General features: G+C 42.1%; 1 protein-coding gene across 2 annotated transcripts; it reads right to left on the bottom strand.

The window, feature by feature from the left end:
* Nucleotides 1-5,554: 5,554 nt before the first annotated feature.
* LOC148374829 (uncharacterized) lies at nt 5,555-13,698 on the bottom strand. Of its 2 annotated transcripts, none has more exons than XM_088341319.1 (3): nt 13,530-13,698; nt 9,390-9,981; nt 5,555-8,591 (listed from the first exon to the last, which is right to left on the bottom strand). In XM_088341319.1, the coding sequence occupies exons 2-3, from the start codon at nt 9,819-9,821 to the stop codon at nt 7,566-7,568; spliced, it is 1,458 nt and encodes a 485-aa protein (XP_088197445.1). In that variant the 5' UTR covers nt 9,822-9,981; nt 13,530-13,698; the 3' UTR covers nt 5,555-7,565. The 2 variants fall into 2 exon arrangements, with proteins under 2 accessions (XP_088197445.1, XP_088197453.1); XM_088341327.1 differs by having other exon boundaries at nt 9,390-9,917.
* Between the last annotated feature and the right edge of the window lie 639 nt (nt 13,699-14,337).

The following is a 14,337-nucleotide window of genomic DNA, read 5'->3' as shown; positions in this document are numbered from 1 at the left end:
GTCTGTGTTTTATTTTCTACCCGAACTGTTGCCCGAGTCACGATGAATGGTACTCTTGCAAATATATAGAATCTCCTTGGAAAGGTTTAAATTGAACTACTTCCCGAATAATTCTAAGTTCATGCATGTTAAAATTTCATAATTACTTTAAAGAAACAGTGTGATTTTTTTTCACCACTAGATGTCGCTGAATTGTGTAGTACAACTGAAAACGAGACTCTAAACAGCACAAGGAATAATTTCAATATATGGAGACTTAAAATGACCAAACAGCACCATTTTTCCTTCAAATTTTCTTTGTCCAGGTTTCTGGGGTTTTGGTTACCCATCAGAGCAATGTGGCTGATAAATATGTATGTTATATTTTAAAAAGTGCATGTTTATACGATCTTGTTTATTTTGCGCCCATTAATTAAATCAATATTGTCTGGGGGGTTTACGAATGATGTGCTAAATAATACACACTGTCCCTTTATCAGTTTTTGAAAAAGAAATGTTTAAAATTTATAACAACTTGTGAAATTAAATGGAAATCCATGGAACTAAAATGCCAAGTTAAACAGGTTGAGCTTTTAACAACAGAAAATTTGAAATTACACAATAGTGCAATTTTGAAGCTATCACATCTTACGCAATCCTGGTAAATGTTAGATCCTCCGTGTTTTCCTTTGTTGTAAAGAAAAAAAAGGAACGCAATTTTTTTATTTCACGCGAGGGATGGCGAAACCGCTTTAAAGGACCTTGTCAATTAGTTCTACCTCAGAAAACAATGTAACTAATAACAAGAAAAAAAACGTAACTTTCCGAAGGGCATGCTTTATAGAAAGGCCAAACGAGCACGAGCTCAAGCACCACCTAGAGCAGGGGTCTCAAACTCAATTGACTTAAGGGGCCTCCAGAGCTAGGGTCTAAGTGAGGTTGGGCCAAATCGGGTTTTCCATAGAAAAAGTTCGGATAAAACACTCCACTGTTCTCAAATATCAAGATTCCCTACACAAAATAAGATTCAACAATTAAAAAATACATTAAGAATAAATAGGAAAATAAATCTCAGTCAATAAAGTCATCACAATCCGCTAAGGGTTGCACTTAAAAGGGACAGTGTGTACTATTCAGTCCCTCATAGTGCCAAAAATGATTAAATGATTAGCACAAAAAAAAAATAGATTAACTATGATGTAAATGTGCATTGTTTTATATATTCTTAGGTCCCAAAATTTCCATTTATAATGGAAGCTAGAGCTCTTGTTGATGAGTGGAGAGGTGTTGTAAAAGGATAGTGGGATGTTTGGATGCGTTTTAAGGGAAGGACAGGGCACCTGTATGATGCGGCAGGGGTACACCAGTCAAAGCTGTCGGGTCCTGCTGTTGAACAGAAGAGCGTGTTGTGTCACCCTGACCCGAGTGACATGGCCGCTTTCTCGTGTCCCGTTTCATCTGGAGGGACGAAAGCATGACCGACTTGGGTGCCGAGGTGCTTAACTTGTGGGTGTTTGGGCATTTGCGTTGGCCACGGTCCAAAATTTTTTGCTCACCAACAAGGAGATGACATAACTGTCTGCCATATGCTGCTACAAGTACAAATTTGACTATGTTGAAAAGTTTGTGTTTTGATTTGGAGATCACTGAAAACCAAATTGTTCAATATGATGGAAAATCATTTTAAAATCTACATCAGAGTCATGTGTTCATAGCCAAAAACACCACTCTCTGGAGTTGTCTCTAACAACGATAGCGTTTTTCTTAAAAATAAATCAAATTGGTCTAAAGGTATGTCATTGCCTTTCTCTAGGGATAAATGAGTACTGAATGAATGTGAAACAAATATGCTAGACTTACTTCGAGGAAAGACTGGAAGTAGTGTGCGATGACATTAGGCTGGCGTGGTGGAGAGCATTCCGACAAGGCTTGCCTGATAAATTCAAGCAAAAGGCTACTGTTTGGTCACCGGACTCTCCGTAGTTGATTCTTCTTCCTTTTTCTTTGTAAGAATCGTTTCTGGTTGCACAATATGATAGAATGACACTCAGTGGTCCAATTTTACATCATGTACCTTTAAGATGCTTCTCTGTAAGTCAGTAAAGTATACAGATGACCCCTAAAATGAATAGAGTTTATGCTCCTTTACTCTTTTCTTGTTCATGTATGGTGTATATTACTTAGCGCACCCTGTTGGTTAAAATAAACTTCGTTTATTTAAAAAGAATTAACAATCTTGATTTTAAAAAAAAATAAGCAGAATATATGAATTATCAAATAAACATGATTTTTGTATCACTTCTAGGTTGAGAGTTATAGATTTATTTCAAATCACATAAGGCTCACCCAAATAGAGGGGATGTATTGCTGTCCATCTTGCTGTTACGGGTACCGGGCAAAAAAAACTTGGGAAAGGCTGGGCAAAAGAGTAAAATGAAAAATCGTGTGATTTGGTAACTTCTCAGTAGTTTGTATTATTTCTTGTTCCTTCCTGAGGTAAATCTTGACCCCCCAAAAAAGTATTTTCAAGAATATCATTCGCGCTTTCATTTGAATAGATATTTTTAGAAATGAAATGTCCGCCTTTTAAAGGTCGTCAGTTACGTTTGATATTTGCTTTGCTAAAAATCTTAAACAAATACGAGAAAATTATTTGAAGTTTACATTCATAGATTCTGACGAAGGCAGTGTTGGTCGTATCAGCTGACTTCTGACTTACATGAATGCTTGGCTAACTATTTGCATCCTTACACAAGTTCGAGTGCTGGAATGTTAATGGTTACATTTTGTCAGAGTATAATTGCACCGTATTATGAAATGAAATGATCAGCATTTATATAGCGCTTTTCAAGTCAATGAAGACTTCCCAAAGTTTACAATGTGCTTCACATTTACCCATTCACACACACTCACACACCAATAGCGGCCGTGCAGCCATGCAGGGCGCCAATCTGCTTATTGGGGGCATTAGGGGTTCAGTGTCTTACCCAAGGACACTTCGACATGTAACACGGAGGAGCCAGGATTCGAACCAGCGATCTCTTGATCCCAAGACAAGCGTGCTACACTATCTGTTGTAAGTAAACTGTATGTGTTAACAGTTGGTCATTTGTCACATTCAGCGATCAGGTCATGTTTCTAAATTTGTCTTTTCTTCATTTCCCCTTTGTATTGATTTAAACGCGTCTTGATTTTTATTTTGTATATTTTTTACCTGTATTTCTACAGCACCTTATGTTCTCTTGAAAACGTTTACTCCATTTTTTACTTACCCATGCTAATTTTGTTTGTATTTGCAATGTTCAATAAAAATCGCTCAAGAGCAACAAAATAAAGATAAATAAAATCTGTTCTTGCAACCAAGGAAGGAGAATCAAAAAGGGCGCCCCCTCCTGGAAAATCTGTATTTACTATCACAGAGTAAAAGTTCAGGGGTGGCCTAACCCGGCTCCAAAACAAGGTTATCAGTAGTTCACTAACAAATTGATTATTTGTCCCACCCGAATTGGATAAGAGAAACCTACAAAAACATAAAGGGCATGTGGTCCCTGCAATAGAGCTGTTGAAATGGGACGATCGCGCAAAGCCATGTAATAATAATGGTCTTGCTCCAACTGCAACCTCCCATCCATTACCTGCACTGCTTATACTCAGTAGGGTCCCAGGGGTGCTGGAGCCCATCTCAGCTATCTTCAGGCAGTGGGCAGGGGACAGAGACAGAGAACTTATTGGATCATTCACACCTAGGGACAATTTAGACTGGCCAATTAACATGACATTCATGTCTTTGGAATGTGGGAGGAAATTGGAGTGCCCGGAGGAAACCCAGGGAAGCAAGGGGAGAACATGCAAACTCGACACAAGAAGGATTGATCACATGACCTCAGAACTGCGCAGCACACGCCCTAACCACTGCGCTGCCGTGCTTCCCAACTGCAATCAGTCAGATCGAAATGCTTTGGTCAGGCCTTCTATTTTTAAGATTACTTTTGAAAATATGCGACTGATCCGATTGTTTTCCACATTGTTTGTAAGTATCAAACACTCGAGTTGCCACTAGATAGCGTTATATCCATATCAAGGGGGAAAGAGGGCTTCGTTTTAAAACACTGTACAGCACAGTGGGACATCACAACGCCATAAAAGTCAGAATTTAATTTCCCCCTGTTTCTGTCCAGAGTCTTCGCTATGAAAAATGCTGGTCTACTAGTGATCCAAGAGCCAAGAAGAGATCCGCAGGTTCGAGAGCGTTCTCCATTTGGGCCCCGGTGCTGTGGAATGCTCTCCCTCCTGAGATTTGGCCTGCAACCTCAGTGGAACTGTTAAAATATAGGCTTTAAACACACTGATATTCTATGGCTTATGAAAAACCTATATTTCATGTTCACAATGTCTGTGCATTGTTTTTTAACGCTACATCCACTGCGACCTGGTCATCCTTTTGATTTTATTTTTAATTTCATACTATATCTTTGTTTCTCTTTCGGGAGCTGAGCCGAAAGGCCAAGCTCTCGATCTACGTTCCTACCCTCACCTATGGTCATGAACTTTGGGTCATGACCGAAAGAACTCGATCCCGGATACAAGTGGCCGAAATGAGTTTCCTCCGCAGGGTGGCTGGGTTCTCCCTTAGAGATAAGGTGAGAAACTCAGTTATCCGGGAGGGACTCGGCGTAGAGCCACAGCTCCTCCGCGTTGAGAGGAGCCAGTTAAGGTGGCTCGGGCATCTAATAAGGATGCCTCCTGGACGCCTCGGGAGGTGTTCCGGGCATGTCCCACCGGCAGGAGGCCCCGGGGGCGGCCCAGGACACGTTGGAGAGACTATGTCTCTCGGCTGGCTTGGGAACGCCTCGGGGCCCCGTGGGATGAGCTGGAGGAAGTGGCTGGGGATAGGGAAGTCTGGGCTTCCCTTTTAACGCTGCTGCCCACGTGACCCGACCTCGGATAAGCGGAAGACAATTGATGGATGGATGGACTATATCTTTATTACTTTATATATTTTACTTTTGTTGTTAGTTAATGCAACAACCATTGCAGCATGGTCATCCTGGAAGGGGGATCACCCCATGTGCGGTCCCTTCTCAAGATTTCTTCATTTTCCTCATGTTGAAGTTTTTGAGTTTCTCCCTGCCCTCATGTAGGTTTTAGATCAGGGGATGATGTAATAATAATCTGTAGTTAGCAATGGCCTGTGCTGCCCTTTGACACTCCTTGTGACTAAGGGATATACATATAAACATGACTTTTCCAGACTTAATGAGGGGAATTGAAATCATGGATAAGAGGAGCAATTGGCTGAGGCTTCTGCTTCACGGATTTTGCCTATTCCATGCTCTTTCTGCAATGTAATACCGCAATAGGGATTACTGTACAGGTTTTACAAGGTTATTAGTTTGTCAAAACATATGAAAACGATTTACTTGAGTCGAACTGGTCCAGAAATCTTAATTCTGTTCCCAGTTGAAGTATTGCATGCATACAATTTGAAGATCAGCAGGTTATAGGAGAGGCCACAAACAGATGTGAAGCGTTTGAGTTAGTCCTAATAACTCAAAGTAATTGATTAGATGACTGGTGCAGTACAAGAAATCGTTTTGTTTTAATAAAAGGCATCATAAAAGACTGGTACAAAACTTGCAAGTGTCATATGAAGATAAAAACATGTCCAAGATGAAGACAATGGCATGATTAACCTGTAATCATTTTGTGGGCCAAGATAGAAAACAAGTGTTTCATTGTCATACACACTTGCTGGAATACACACTCTCAGGGAATGGAACGTAAAAAGTCAAAGCAAAGTTAAAATGGAAAAGATGTCATAAATGTAAACAAGTTGTGCTCGGATATCAATTTCCGACCAACATCAACATTCTTTCCAGACCAACGCGTCACTGCAAGTACAAGTTGATATATAAGAATTGTATACATATATATACTTATATATGTATATTTATAGATGTGTATAAATATAAAAAAGTACAGAAAAACATGTAACAAAGTTTAAGCGATCAGACAACACCGAGCTGGTCAAGTGATTGGTGGGTTGCTTGGCAACAACAGTGGAAAGCCATTTGAGCGTTTACCCTGTGTCGATTGGTCTCCAGCATGTAACACTTTGTTCTCGTGACAAGTATCATAATATAGCGCACCAGAAAAACAGTCTCCCTAGTGCCATATTTTTCACTACTCTTGTTGCTTTTGGTCCACAAGTACACAACTAATCCGTTGACCAAGTTGATTGTCAAATTGATGGGCAAACATCTTAACTACTTTTTTGTCTACACATTTCAAATCCTCAGACGATCATCCGTTCAACAGTGTCGTCTGATTAGTGTAGCATTCGGTCGGAGTAATTTATCTTTGCCTTGAAACCAAATTAGACTTTACCCAACATACGGCATTTGGGAAAATGTTGAGTTGCGGGCTAGTGACGTGTAAATGTCTTATTTAGCAAGGCATTGAATTTATTTTATTCATAAAAATATTAGCTGACAAAGTGAGTTAATGCTCAGTTAAAATTTACTGTCCAAAATAAATCCAACAGCAGCGGAAAAAACCCAGTAGCAAGACAGCCATCCAACACGTTTGCTTATTTTGTCTTTGTCGTGACCAGCATATATTTGCAGTTCAGCATTTGCAAATGTGCTGTATTGTGCTAAGGCACCATATGCAGGCCTATTGGTGTCAAGGAAATACTTTTGAAAATGTATTTCTACACGCAATTCTCAACGTGTTGTCTAAGCAAGAGCTGCTCAAAAGCACCAAAATGTAGCCAAAAAAAAAAAAACAAAAACAAAAAAAACATAACACGCACGCATACACAAATTTCTGTTACATCAAAATTAGTAAAGCCGACGCATTCAAATTTGTTGTCTTTTCCAAAACCCAGACGCGCGCACAACTCCATTGACAAATACGTTTTTCACGCATGACAGCTAGCAAGAAAATTGTGTGAAAATTGCATTGTTTTTCTTTCTTTATTTATTTATTTTTCTTTAAAACGTGTGCAGAAATTTCACGATGCCTTAAGTGCCGAACTAGAAAAATCCAACACCTGCTGAAGTTTGGTATGTGTGATCATTACAGTCCTGAACAGAAGACATACTTCACAATTACTTTTTCAATGTTGGCACCTAAGTACTTATGGCTAGTAGAGAGACACTGTCAGAATTTGGCACCTTAATAAAGACAATGGAAACAATGGAAATATATATATATATATATATATATATATATGCATGTAAAAGAATTAAAGAGAAAGCCCTGGACTGGAAAGGATGGAGGAATTTTGTGTAGCTGATAAGTGCGTTCATGACCAGAGCAACCAGGGGAAATAGATCCTCTTTTCTGAATACTTGCACGCCAACTAAACTAATTAATATTGGCCGTCATGCTCGCATGGGTACGGATATGCGAAAGTTCACTTTGGAAAAACAAACAAAACGCTCAAATAGCTTTCTCCGCATGCACACAACGAAAGACACAAATGTAGCAATCAGAAAGGCGCCCAGAAGTTAAAAAAAGAGGTGGCTATGCAGTATTTAAAAACAAAACAAAAAAGGCATTTGGTCCGATGGTCCATTTTTCTAGTGTGCTTCGCCGTCAGCGCCCTCCCTCTTGTGGATCTGCTGGTGCGCCTTGAGGTGGCCTGACTGGCTAAAGGTTTTGCCGCAGCGACCGCAAACGTGCGGCCGCTCGCCCGTATGTACGTGCTGGTGCGCCTTGAGATGTCCGAGGCGGCCAAAGCTCTTGCCGCATTGCGCGCAGCCGAAGGGTCGATCGCCTGTGTGGATCTTCTCGTGGGTCTTGAGCACGGCACTGTTGCTGAAAGTCTTGCCACATTGTGAGCAGGCAAAAGGTTTGAGTTCGTCAGCGGCAGCGCCATTGGTATCGTGCGTAAGGAGGTGGCTGCTGTACGCCATCTCCTTGTCGAAGCTTTTGCCGCAGTGCTGGCAGCAAAACGGCCGCTCGCCTGTGTGGCTCAACCGGTGTGCCTTGAGCTCCTTGGCCTGGCTGAAGGTCTTGGCGCAGGTATGGCAGGCGAAGGGCCGCTCGCCCGTGTGCAGACGCTGGTGAGCGCGCAGGTCATCCGCCTTGGTGAAGCCCTTGGGGCAGTGAGCGCACACGTACGGTTTTTGGCCTGTGTGGATGAGCTGGTGACGTTTGAGGTTGCCGGCCTGGCCGAAGCTCTTGCCACACTGCGTGCAAGTGTATGGCCGCTCGCCCGTGTGGATGCGTTGGTGCGTCTTCAGGTTGCCCAGCGTGCTAAAATTTTTGCCGCACTGCGTGCAGGAGAAGGGCTTCTCTCCCTGCATGTTGCGCGGCTTCCGAACTGTAGGGCTTTTCACGGCCGATGCCGCCTTGCCTTCGTTGCCCGCCGCTGCGGGATAAGGGAAGTCGGCATCGGGCTTGGCCATCCCGTCCAGCAGCAGCAGCGAATCGGGTCGCAGCTTGTTGAGCTCGCTGCGTAGCTCGGCCATGTGGATGGACTCCAAGGCGTTTGGCAGAGGCTGTAAGGTCGATGCCGGGTTAGAGTCACCCGGCTCAGCGGCGTAGTAACATTGAAGGTCTACGTGATGGTCTGACTTGATGTAATCCAGGGTGTCACTCACCTGCAGAAAACAGGCTTGTGTTACTTAAATAAGTCGGGAAAAGGAATGCACGTCAAACAAATCTCTCTCTAATCAACAAATCTTTTCCTGCAAAGCAGACATTAAAATGTTCACTGTTCAAAAGATTTGGCATTCATATTAGAAACATTTTATCACATTCATTTGGTAATTTCTTAAAATACCAAATTTTCAAGACTTTAATCATTGCGTAAATCTGGCTCAATCCAAGGACAGCGGAAGCTAACACCGTCTAGCCAGCAGCTCTCTGAATAAATTTCATACACTGAAAGGAGAAGAGCTTCAGTTTAGTTTTACTTTTGTATAATGACAATAAAACATTAATTTAACTGCAAATACGGTTTACACGTCATTATTTGTAGATCTATTATTGTCATGTTGTCACAGTCGTATATTCTCAGTCAGTAGTGACGTCATCTCATGGTAGGTTAAACACTTCAGGAGCTTTTATGAGGGTGCAAAAGTACTTCGCGGATTTTCACTTTTCGCGGGTGTTTTTGGTCCCCATTAACTGCAAAAACTAGGCGATCTATGTACAGCTTTTTTTGTCCAACCCTAACCCTAACAGTAGTTTGAATTCCCTGGTGCACCTCATATACAAAAAGAAATTCACAAAAGACTATTTTTTGCAATGAACCTTATTATCCAGTGCACCGTATTGTGCAGAAAATACTGAACTTTTGTACATGCATTAAAAAGTGTATAGCTTTTTTTGATTCATCCTAAAACACTTAGGCAAAGCATATGCTTTTTCATATTACAACAGCTACTGATCAGTACCTGAGAAATGTAGTCAAACACACAGCTGGTCTCATAGTTTGACTTGTAGTCCATGTCATCACTTTGTCGGAAGGGATCCAAGTGGTGGCCCAAGTCGGAGCGGTGATGCTCTGCCTTGATATAGTCCAAGCCACTGATCTCCATCTTGATCTGATCGTGGCCCAGCTCGGCGGTGGACAGTGGCTGGATCTCTGAAAGATCCACAGTGCGGATAGGCTCAAAATCCTCCAGGTCCTCGGGCTCGCTCTTGACGCAAGGGAGCATAACCAGTGGTTCGGCCACCTCTGCCGCCAGCGAGCTGAGAGTTGGAGTGGGCCCATCAGAGGAAAGAAGGCCCAGCGAGGCCGGGCCGTCCGACTCCAACGATGCTGCAGGCGAGCCACCTTCCGAGGCCAGGCTCAGACTTAGACATTCGGTCTCCAAGTCTGTCATGGCGTGGGGCGGACTCCGTCTTACGCCCGCCCCTCTGATCTCCGCTCGGGGTACCGCTTTCTGGAGGAGCCAAGATGACCGTCTGATGGGAGGAGCCTAGACAACAGCGAATAGGAGGAACCAAGGCCGATGTCAACACCCGCGCCCTAAACGTATCGGCCTGCGTAGATAACAACAAAAAAAAGACAATTGGGGAATCGTCGGCTAAAGCCTCTCAATTTCAGGGTTACTACTGTTACTCAATTCAAATTTATTTTTCTAAGATGTGATTTGATTGGATATCCTGTCCCTTAGACCAGTGTTTCTCAACTATTGGGTCAAGAAGCAAAAGTGGGTCCCAGGCCCGTTTTCAGTGAGTCGCCTTTGCGAAGGCAAAATAATTTCTAAGTAGACGGAAAAAAAGGAGCCTCATCTACACTCATTAACTGTACATGGCGATGATGCCAAACGCAATCTCTTCTTCCTGTTTTTTTCATTAGCACTGTCCCAACAGTGTTTGAGAAGGACAACATATCATATGATAGTGATTTGTTTGTTTGATTTTCGTTCTCAGACCCTAAAAAAATGAATCCCAAGAAAAATAGTGATAAGGAGAAGGAAAAGTTGAAAACAGTGACAACGATGGAAACAAAGAAGGAAATCATTGCGTAATACCAAAATGGTCTACAATTGTCAGCCGTTGAAGTGCTTGTATTTCTGCTTTTTATCAGTATATTACAAACACTGCCCTACATACGAACAGGATAGGTTAAAGACGATCGTTCATAAGTTGAATTTGTTCGCAAGTTGCCCCAGTGCTATATTTTGTATGGAATGTATGATTCCGGTTTACATAAGTATGTTTAAGGCTTGTATAAGTAACCTGTATTGTTTTGAAACTGAAAAATAAAATAATATGCTCTATAACGTTACAAAGCAGGCTTAAGAGGTACTGCAGTGTGTGGTGCAGGACCACCAGGTTCTGCAACAGCTTTGTCCCCCTGGCCATTAGACTGTGAAATGGTCAATCACGCACATAGCAAGCCTACCCAGCTGCTAATCTGTACATCTGTTTGTTTTGGGTTTTTTTTGTCCTTGCACTACTGGCAGTTCTCTTGTACCTAGCCACTCCTTTGCACATCTGTTCTCCTCTGCTTACCGTACTCCATTGTTATTGTTATTGTTTAGTGACTTGTTTACCTGACTGCCCATTTTGCACATCTGTTCAGCTGCTCCTCTTGCACTCTTTGCACTACTGTATAATACTCATAGATATAATTATTAAGTATATTATTAGTATTTCAATATTCCAACTCAATACAACATTTTATTTATATCTGTACATTCAAGGAAACTGTGTGGGTCAGATGTATCGACATTTTGTTCTGTATACATGTGTACAAGAATGACAATAAAGTATATCTGAATCTGAATCTAAATGATAAAGCATAGTACTGAAAAACAACCCCAGCAAAAAGTGTGTCGCCATTATGGGGTCTCTATGTTGTGTTCTTGACGTAGGAAACCACACATCCTCCAATTACGTTGCCAAAAGTTTGTTTACCATCTTTGTAAAATTACATAGTGGGCATCAGATCCACATTATGCACGCTGATTGGCTAAGAGCGCAGGAATTTGGTGTAATTCGTCTCTCGCTGTCTTTTGCAGGCGGGGATACTCGCTTCCAAGATAACAGTTGCACCTACCAACATACAACTGCACCCACCCGTGCAAACAACACCGATTTTTATATTCAAACGCAGCGCCTCACTGATTTGACTGTAACGGTGGCAGTAAATGATAAGCAAAAAATAATAATAACTTATTTTTCCTTATAGCCCGGTATCAGTATGCAGCCTATTGCTTTAAACAAAGTTTCAATAATAAGAAAATATATACAATCAATCAAAAGAAGAAAAAAATAAAAACATGAGAGGTTGACAGTTTAAGATTGCCATACCCATGTTAATTGTAAGCAAACTTTAGCATCTGACCAGTTAATCCGATGCTCTCATGTTAACTCCATCATCAAGTTTTCCAAATCTATTTCATATCAGAAGTGATGACATCTCCAATAAGAAATCATTTGGGGTGACCTGTAATTGTGCGTTTTATCTCATTGCTTTAAAAGGTAGGGTGTGTCATTTGAGGTGCCTTTAAACAATTAAAGGAAGAATATTTTCTCTATCAAATATGAGTGAACAATACCCAAAGCCTTTCTTTTCCCCCCACTTCGCCGATCTGCTTTTAGTTTACTTTTAGCACCACTTGCAAACTTTTAAGAAGCAGGAAAAGAGAGAGGGGGGTTGGAGAGTGATTTCATGCTCGTTTAGTTTTTTTTTGTTATTTTATGTTGTATGTAGCCTGAAAAGGATAAAAGTAAGACAAGGCCTGTTTCAATTACCGAAAACCTGGAAAAAGAATAAAAGAGTTGATTAGTACTTGAGGAATGAGCTGACTGAGACCCCGATCGTGACTTTAAGCCAGTAGACGGCAGCAGACAGTAGCAAGATTTCAAGTTGCGGACACCACCTTTAAGGTAATTTAGCTAGCTGAATTATGTCATATCACCTTTTTATGTACAGCTCTGAATTGAACTGTCTCAAAGGACTGGTCAGCATTTGTATTGGCTTAGCAACATAATATTTGCCATGTTTATGGAACTCAAGGAGCAATGAAAAAGAGTTTTGACAGTTAACATGTTACAGAGAGTAGCATGTGGAATAAAATATCTAGTGTTAAGTTTAGTTGCACGGGGACTAATCATGTTTCGTTATGTATACTGACTAGCCTTTTGTTGGGGGTTGCTAAGTGGTTATGTGATGCATTTATGATCATGATCATTTACACAAGCATTAACGAGGCTATATCGGCAATGGTTGTTTTCACCTGTTCAAGTTAACTAGCAGCGCCCTCTACTGGTGCCTGAATATACCCGTAATGATGTATACGTAATGTATTTGTAACTGATGCAATTTTGTTCAGTTGTGCTTGGGTGAGTGAGTGATATTTAACGCTCACTGTAAGAAAACCCGGTGTATGTAGTCCTTGGCCACTACTAAATAAATAAACACGTCTCCATCCCATTGGACATGTAAAGACATTAAATGAGAGGCATGTTGATGCTTTGTTCGAATTCTAAAACAGGCATTTAATGGGATTCGTTGCAAAATGTCAGCGATCCGCCGGTAATCGTCGCGGCACCACCACGCGATTCTACCAAGTGAGTGCAGGAATGCGGCCTATACGGAGGAGCGGAACATGGCGGTCCGCTCCAACTAATTCTCACCGTGTCAAAGTTTTGGACACAGTTAAAATTGTGTTCGAGAGGTTACACATTAAGACAGAAAATCGAGTGAGGGAAAACTCAGAAAATTGCTTAGGTGGGGTAAGAGTAACATAGAACGCGGTGGAGGTAGCCATTAACCATTTTGTTTGTCGGTGACGGCTAAGCTAAGCTAGGCTAAGGTTAGCACGGTGGCGAATGTGAGTAAGAGCGGGAAGAAGAGCGGCCGCAGAAGGGCCCCCACGCAGGCAGGCACCCCCGTTTCTCTTGTCGCATTGCATTAAACACGCCAAATAGGCGCAGCGGGGGGCTGGGGGGGTCGCCTGACAGCTGCGGCCGAGGCGTGTCAGATGACGGCAGCGAAATGGAAACGAGAAAAGGAGGAGGCCCGCATGCCGGTAATCGGCGGGCCTGGCGCTATGTTAGTTTCGGCGGCTGGTTACCTGCGGAAGTTCCGCGTCATGGCTGCTTCGGCTCCGCTGCCCGAGACTTGTAGCCAACTGCGGCGGACCCGCCACGTCCACCTCGGCCTCCTCTCCTCCCCTCCAACAGTGGTGAATATCTTCTCCTGCCTCCTTCTCCCCCGCCTCCTTTCACCTCCGCCTCCTTTCTGACTTGCCTCCGTCTAGTGGTAACCATGGCAAAACCTCCACTTTCAATAGCGTATTGATGAGTCGTAATACGATTTATAACTTACAACTGTGGGTGTACATATTAGTTGTCAGTGGTGTTTATATTTGTATTCTATTCCTTTCCCTACTTCAATTTTGTGTAATTAAAAATAGTAATGTTTGTTTTGTATTTGTATTCCTTTTGTTTACTCTTTCCTCTTGTTTAACAGTGACGCAGACAAACTGCATGCTTTGTCGAGGCAGAGCGGTGGAATTAATGCAAGTTTAGCTAAATGAGGAAAAAGATCGTAGATAGCAACATCTAGTCAAGTTAAGACACATAAATTAATAGCCCCGAAAGCGCTGTTTTTGGTCGATTAGACCGCGAGGCAGACGACAGCCCTGCTCTTTTTTGCCTCTTAGTGGGTTCATCATCTCAACGTGCATAGATGCATTGGGTCGATGGGAACCTAAACAAACGCTAAGTATTTTCTTTTTATTACGCTGTCCAGTGAGAGAAGCTTTCAAGTTACTGCGGCCGGTTTACTTGCACTTTTTTGAATACAGTACGCAGGGATGTGATTTTTCCGCTAATTCGCGGAATTCCGCTTTTTTTATCTCCAAAAATAAAATTTTAAAA

The sequence above is a fragment of the Urocampus carinirostris genome, chromosome 1 (genome assembly GCF_059441175.1).
Source record: "Urocampus carinirostris isolate Australia breed hairy pipefish chromosome 1, RoL_Ucar_1.0, whole genome shotgun sequence".
In the NCBI taxonomy this organism is placed as follows: Eukaryota; Metazoa; Chordata; class Actinopteri; order Syngnathiformes; family Syngnathidae; genus Urocampus; species Urocampus carinirostris.
The sequence above is the reverse complement of the archived record's forward strand: the minus strand, read 5'-3'. Positions and strand labels throughout refer to the sequence as shown.

Excerpts from the sequence above, each read along its gene's own strand:
- LOC148374829 (XM_088341319.1), bottom strand. The coding sequence starts at position 9,821 with ATGACAGACTTGGAGACCGAATGTCTAAGTCTGAGCCTGGCCTCGGAA. Across the intron at positions 8,592-9,389 it reads TGTTTGACTACATTTCTCAG|GTGAGTGACACCCTGGATTA; the intron begins GTACTGATCAGT and ends TGTTTTCTGCAG.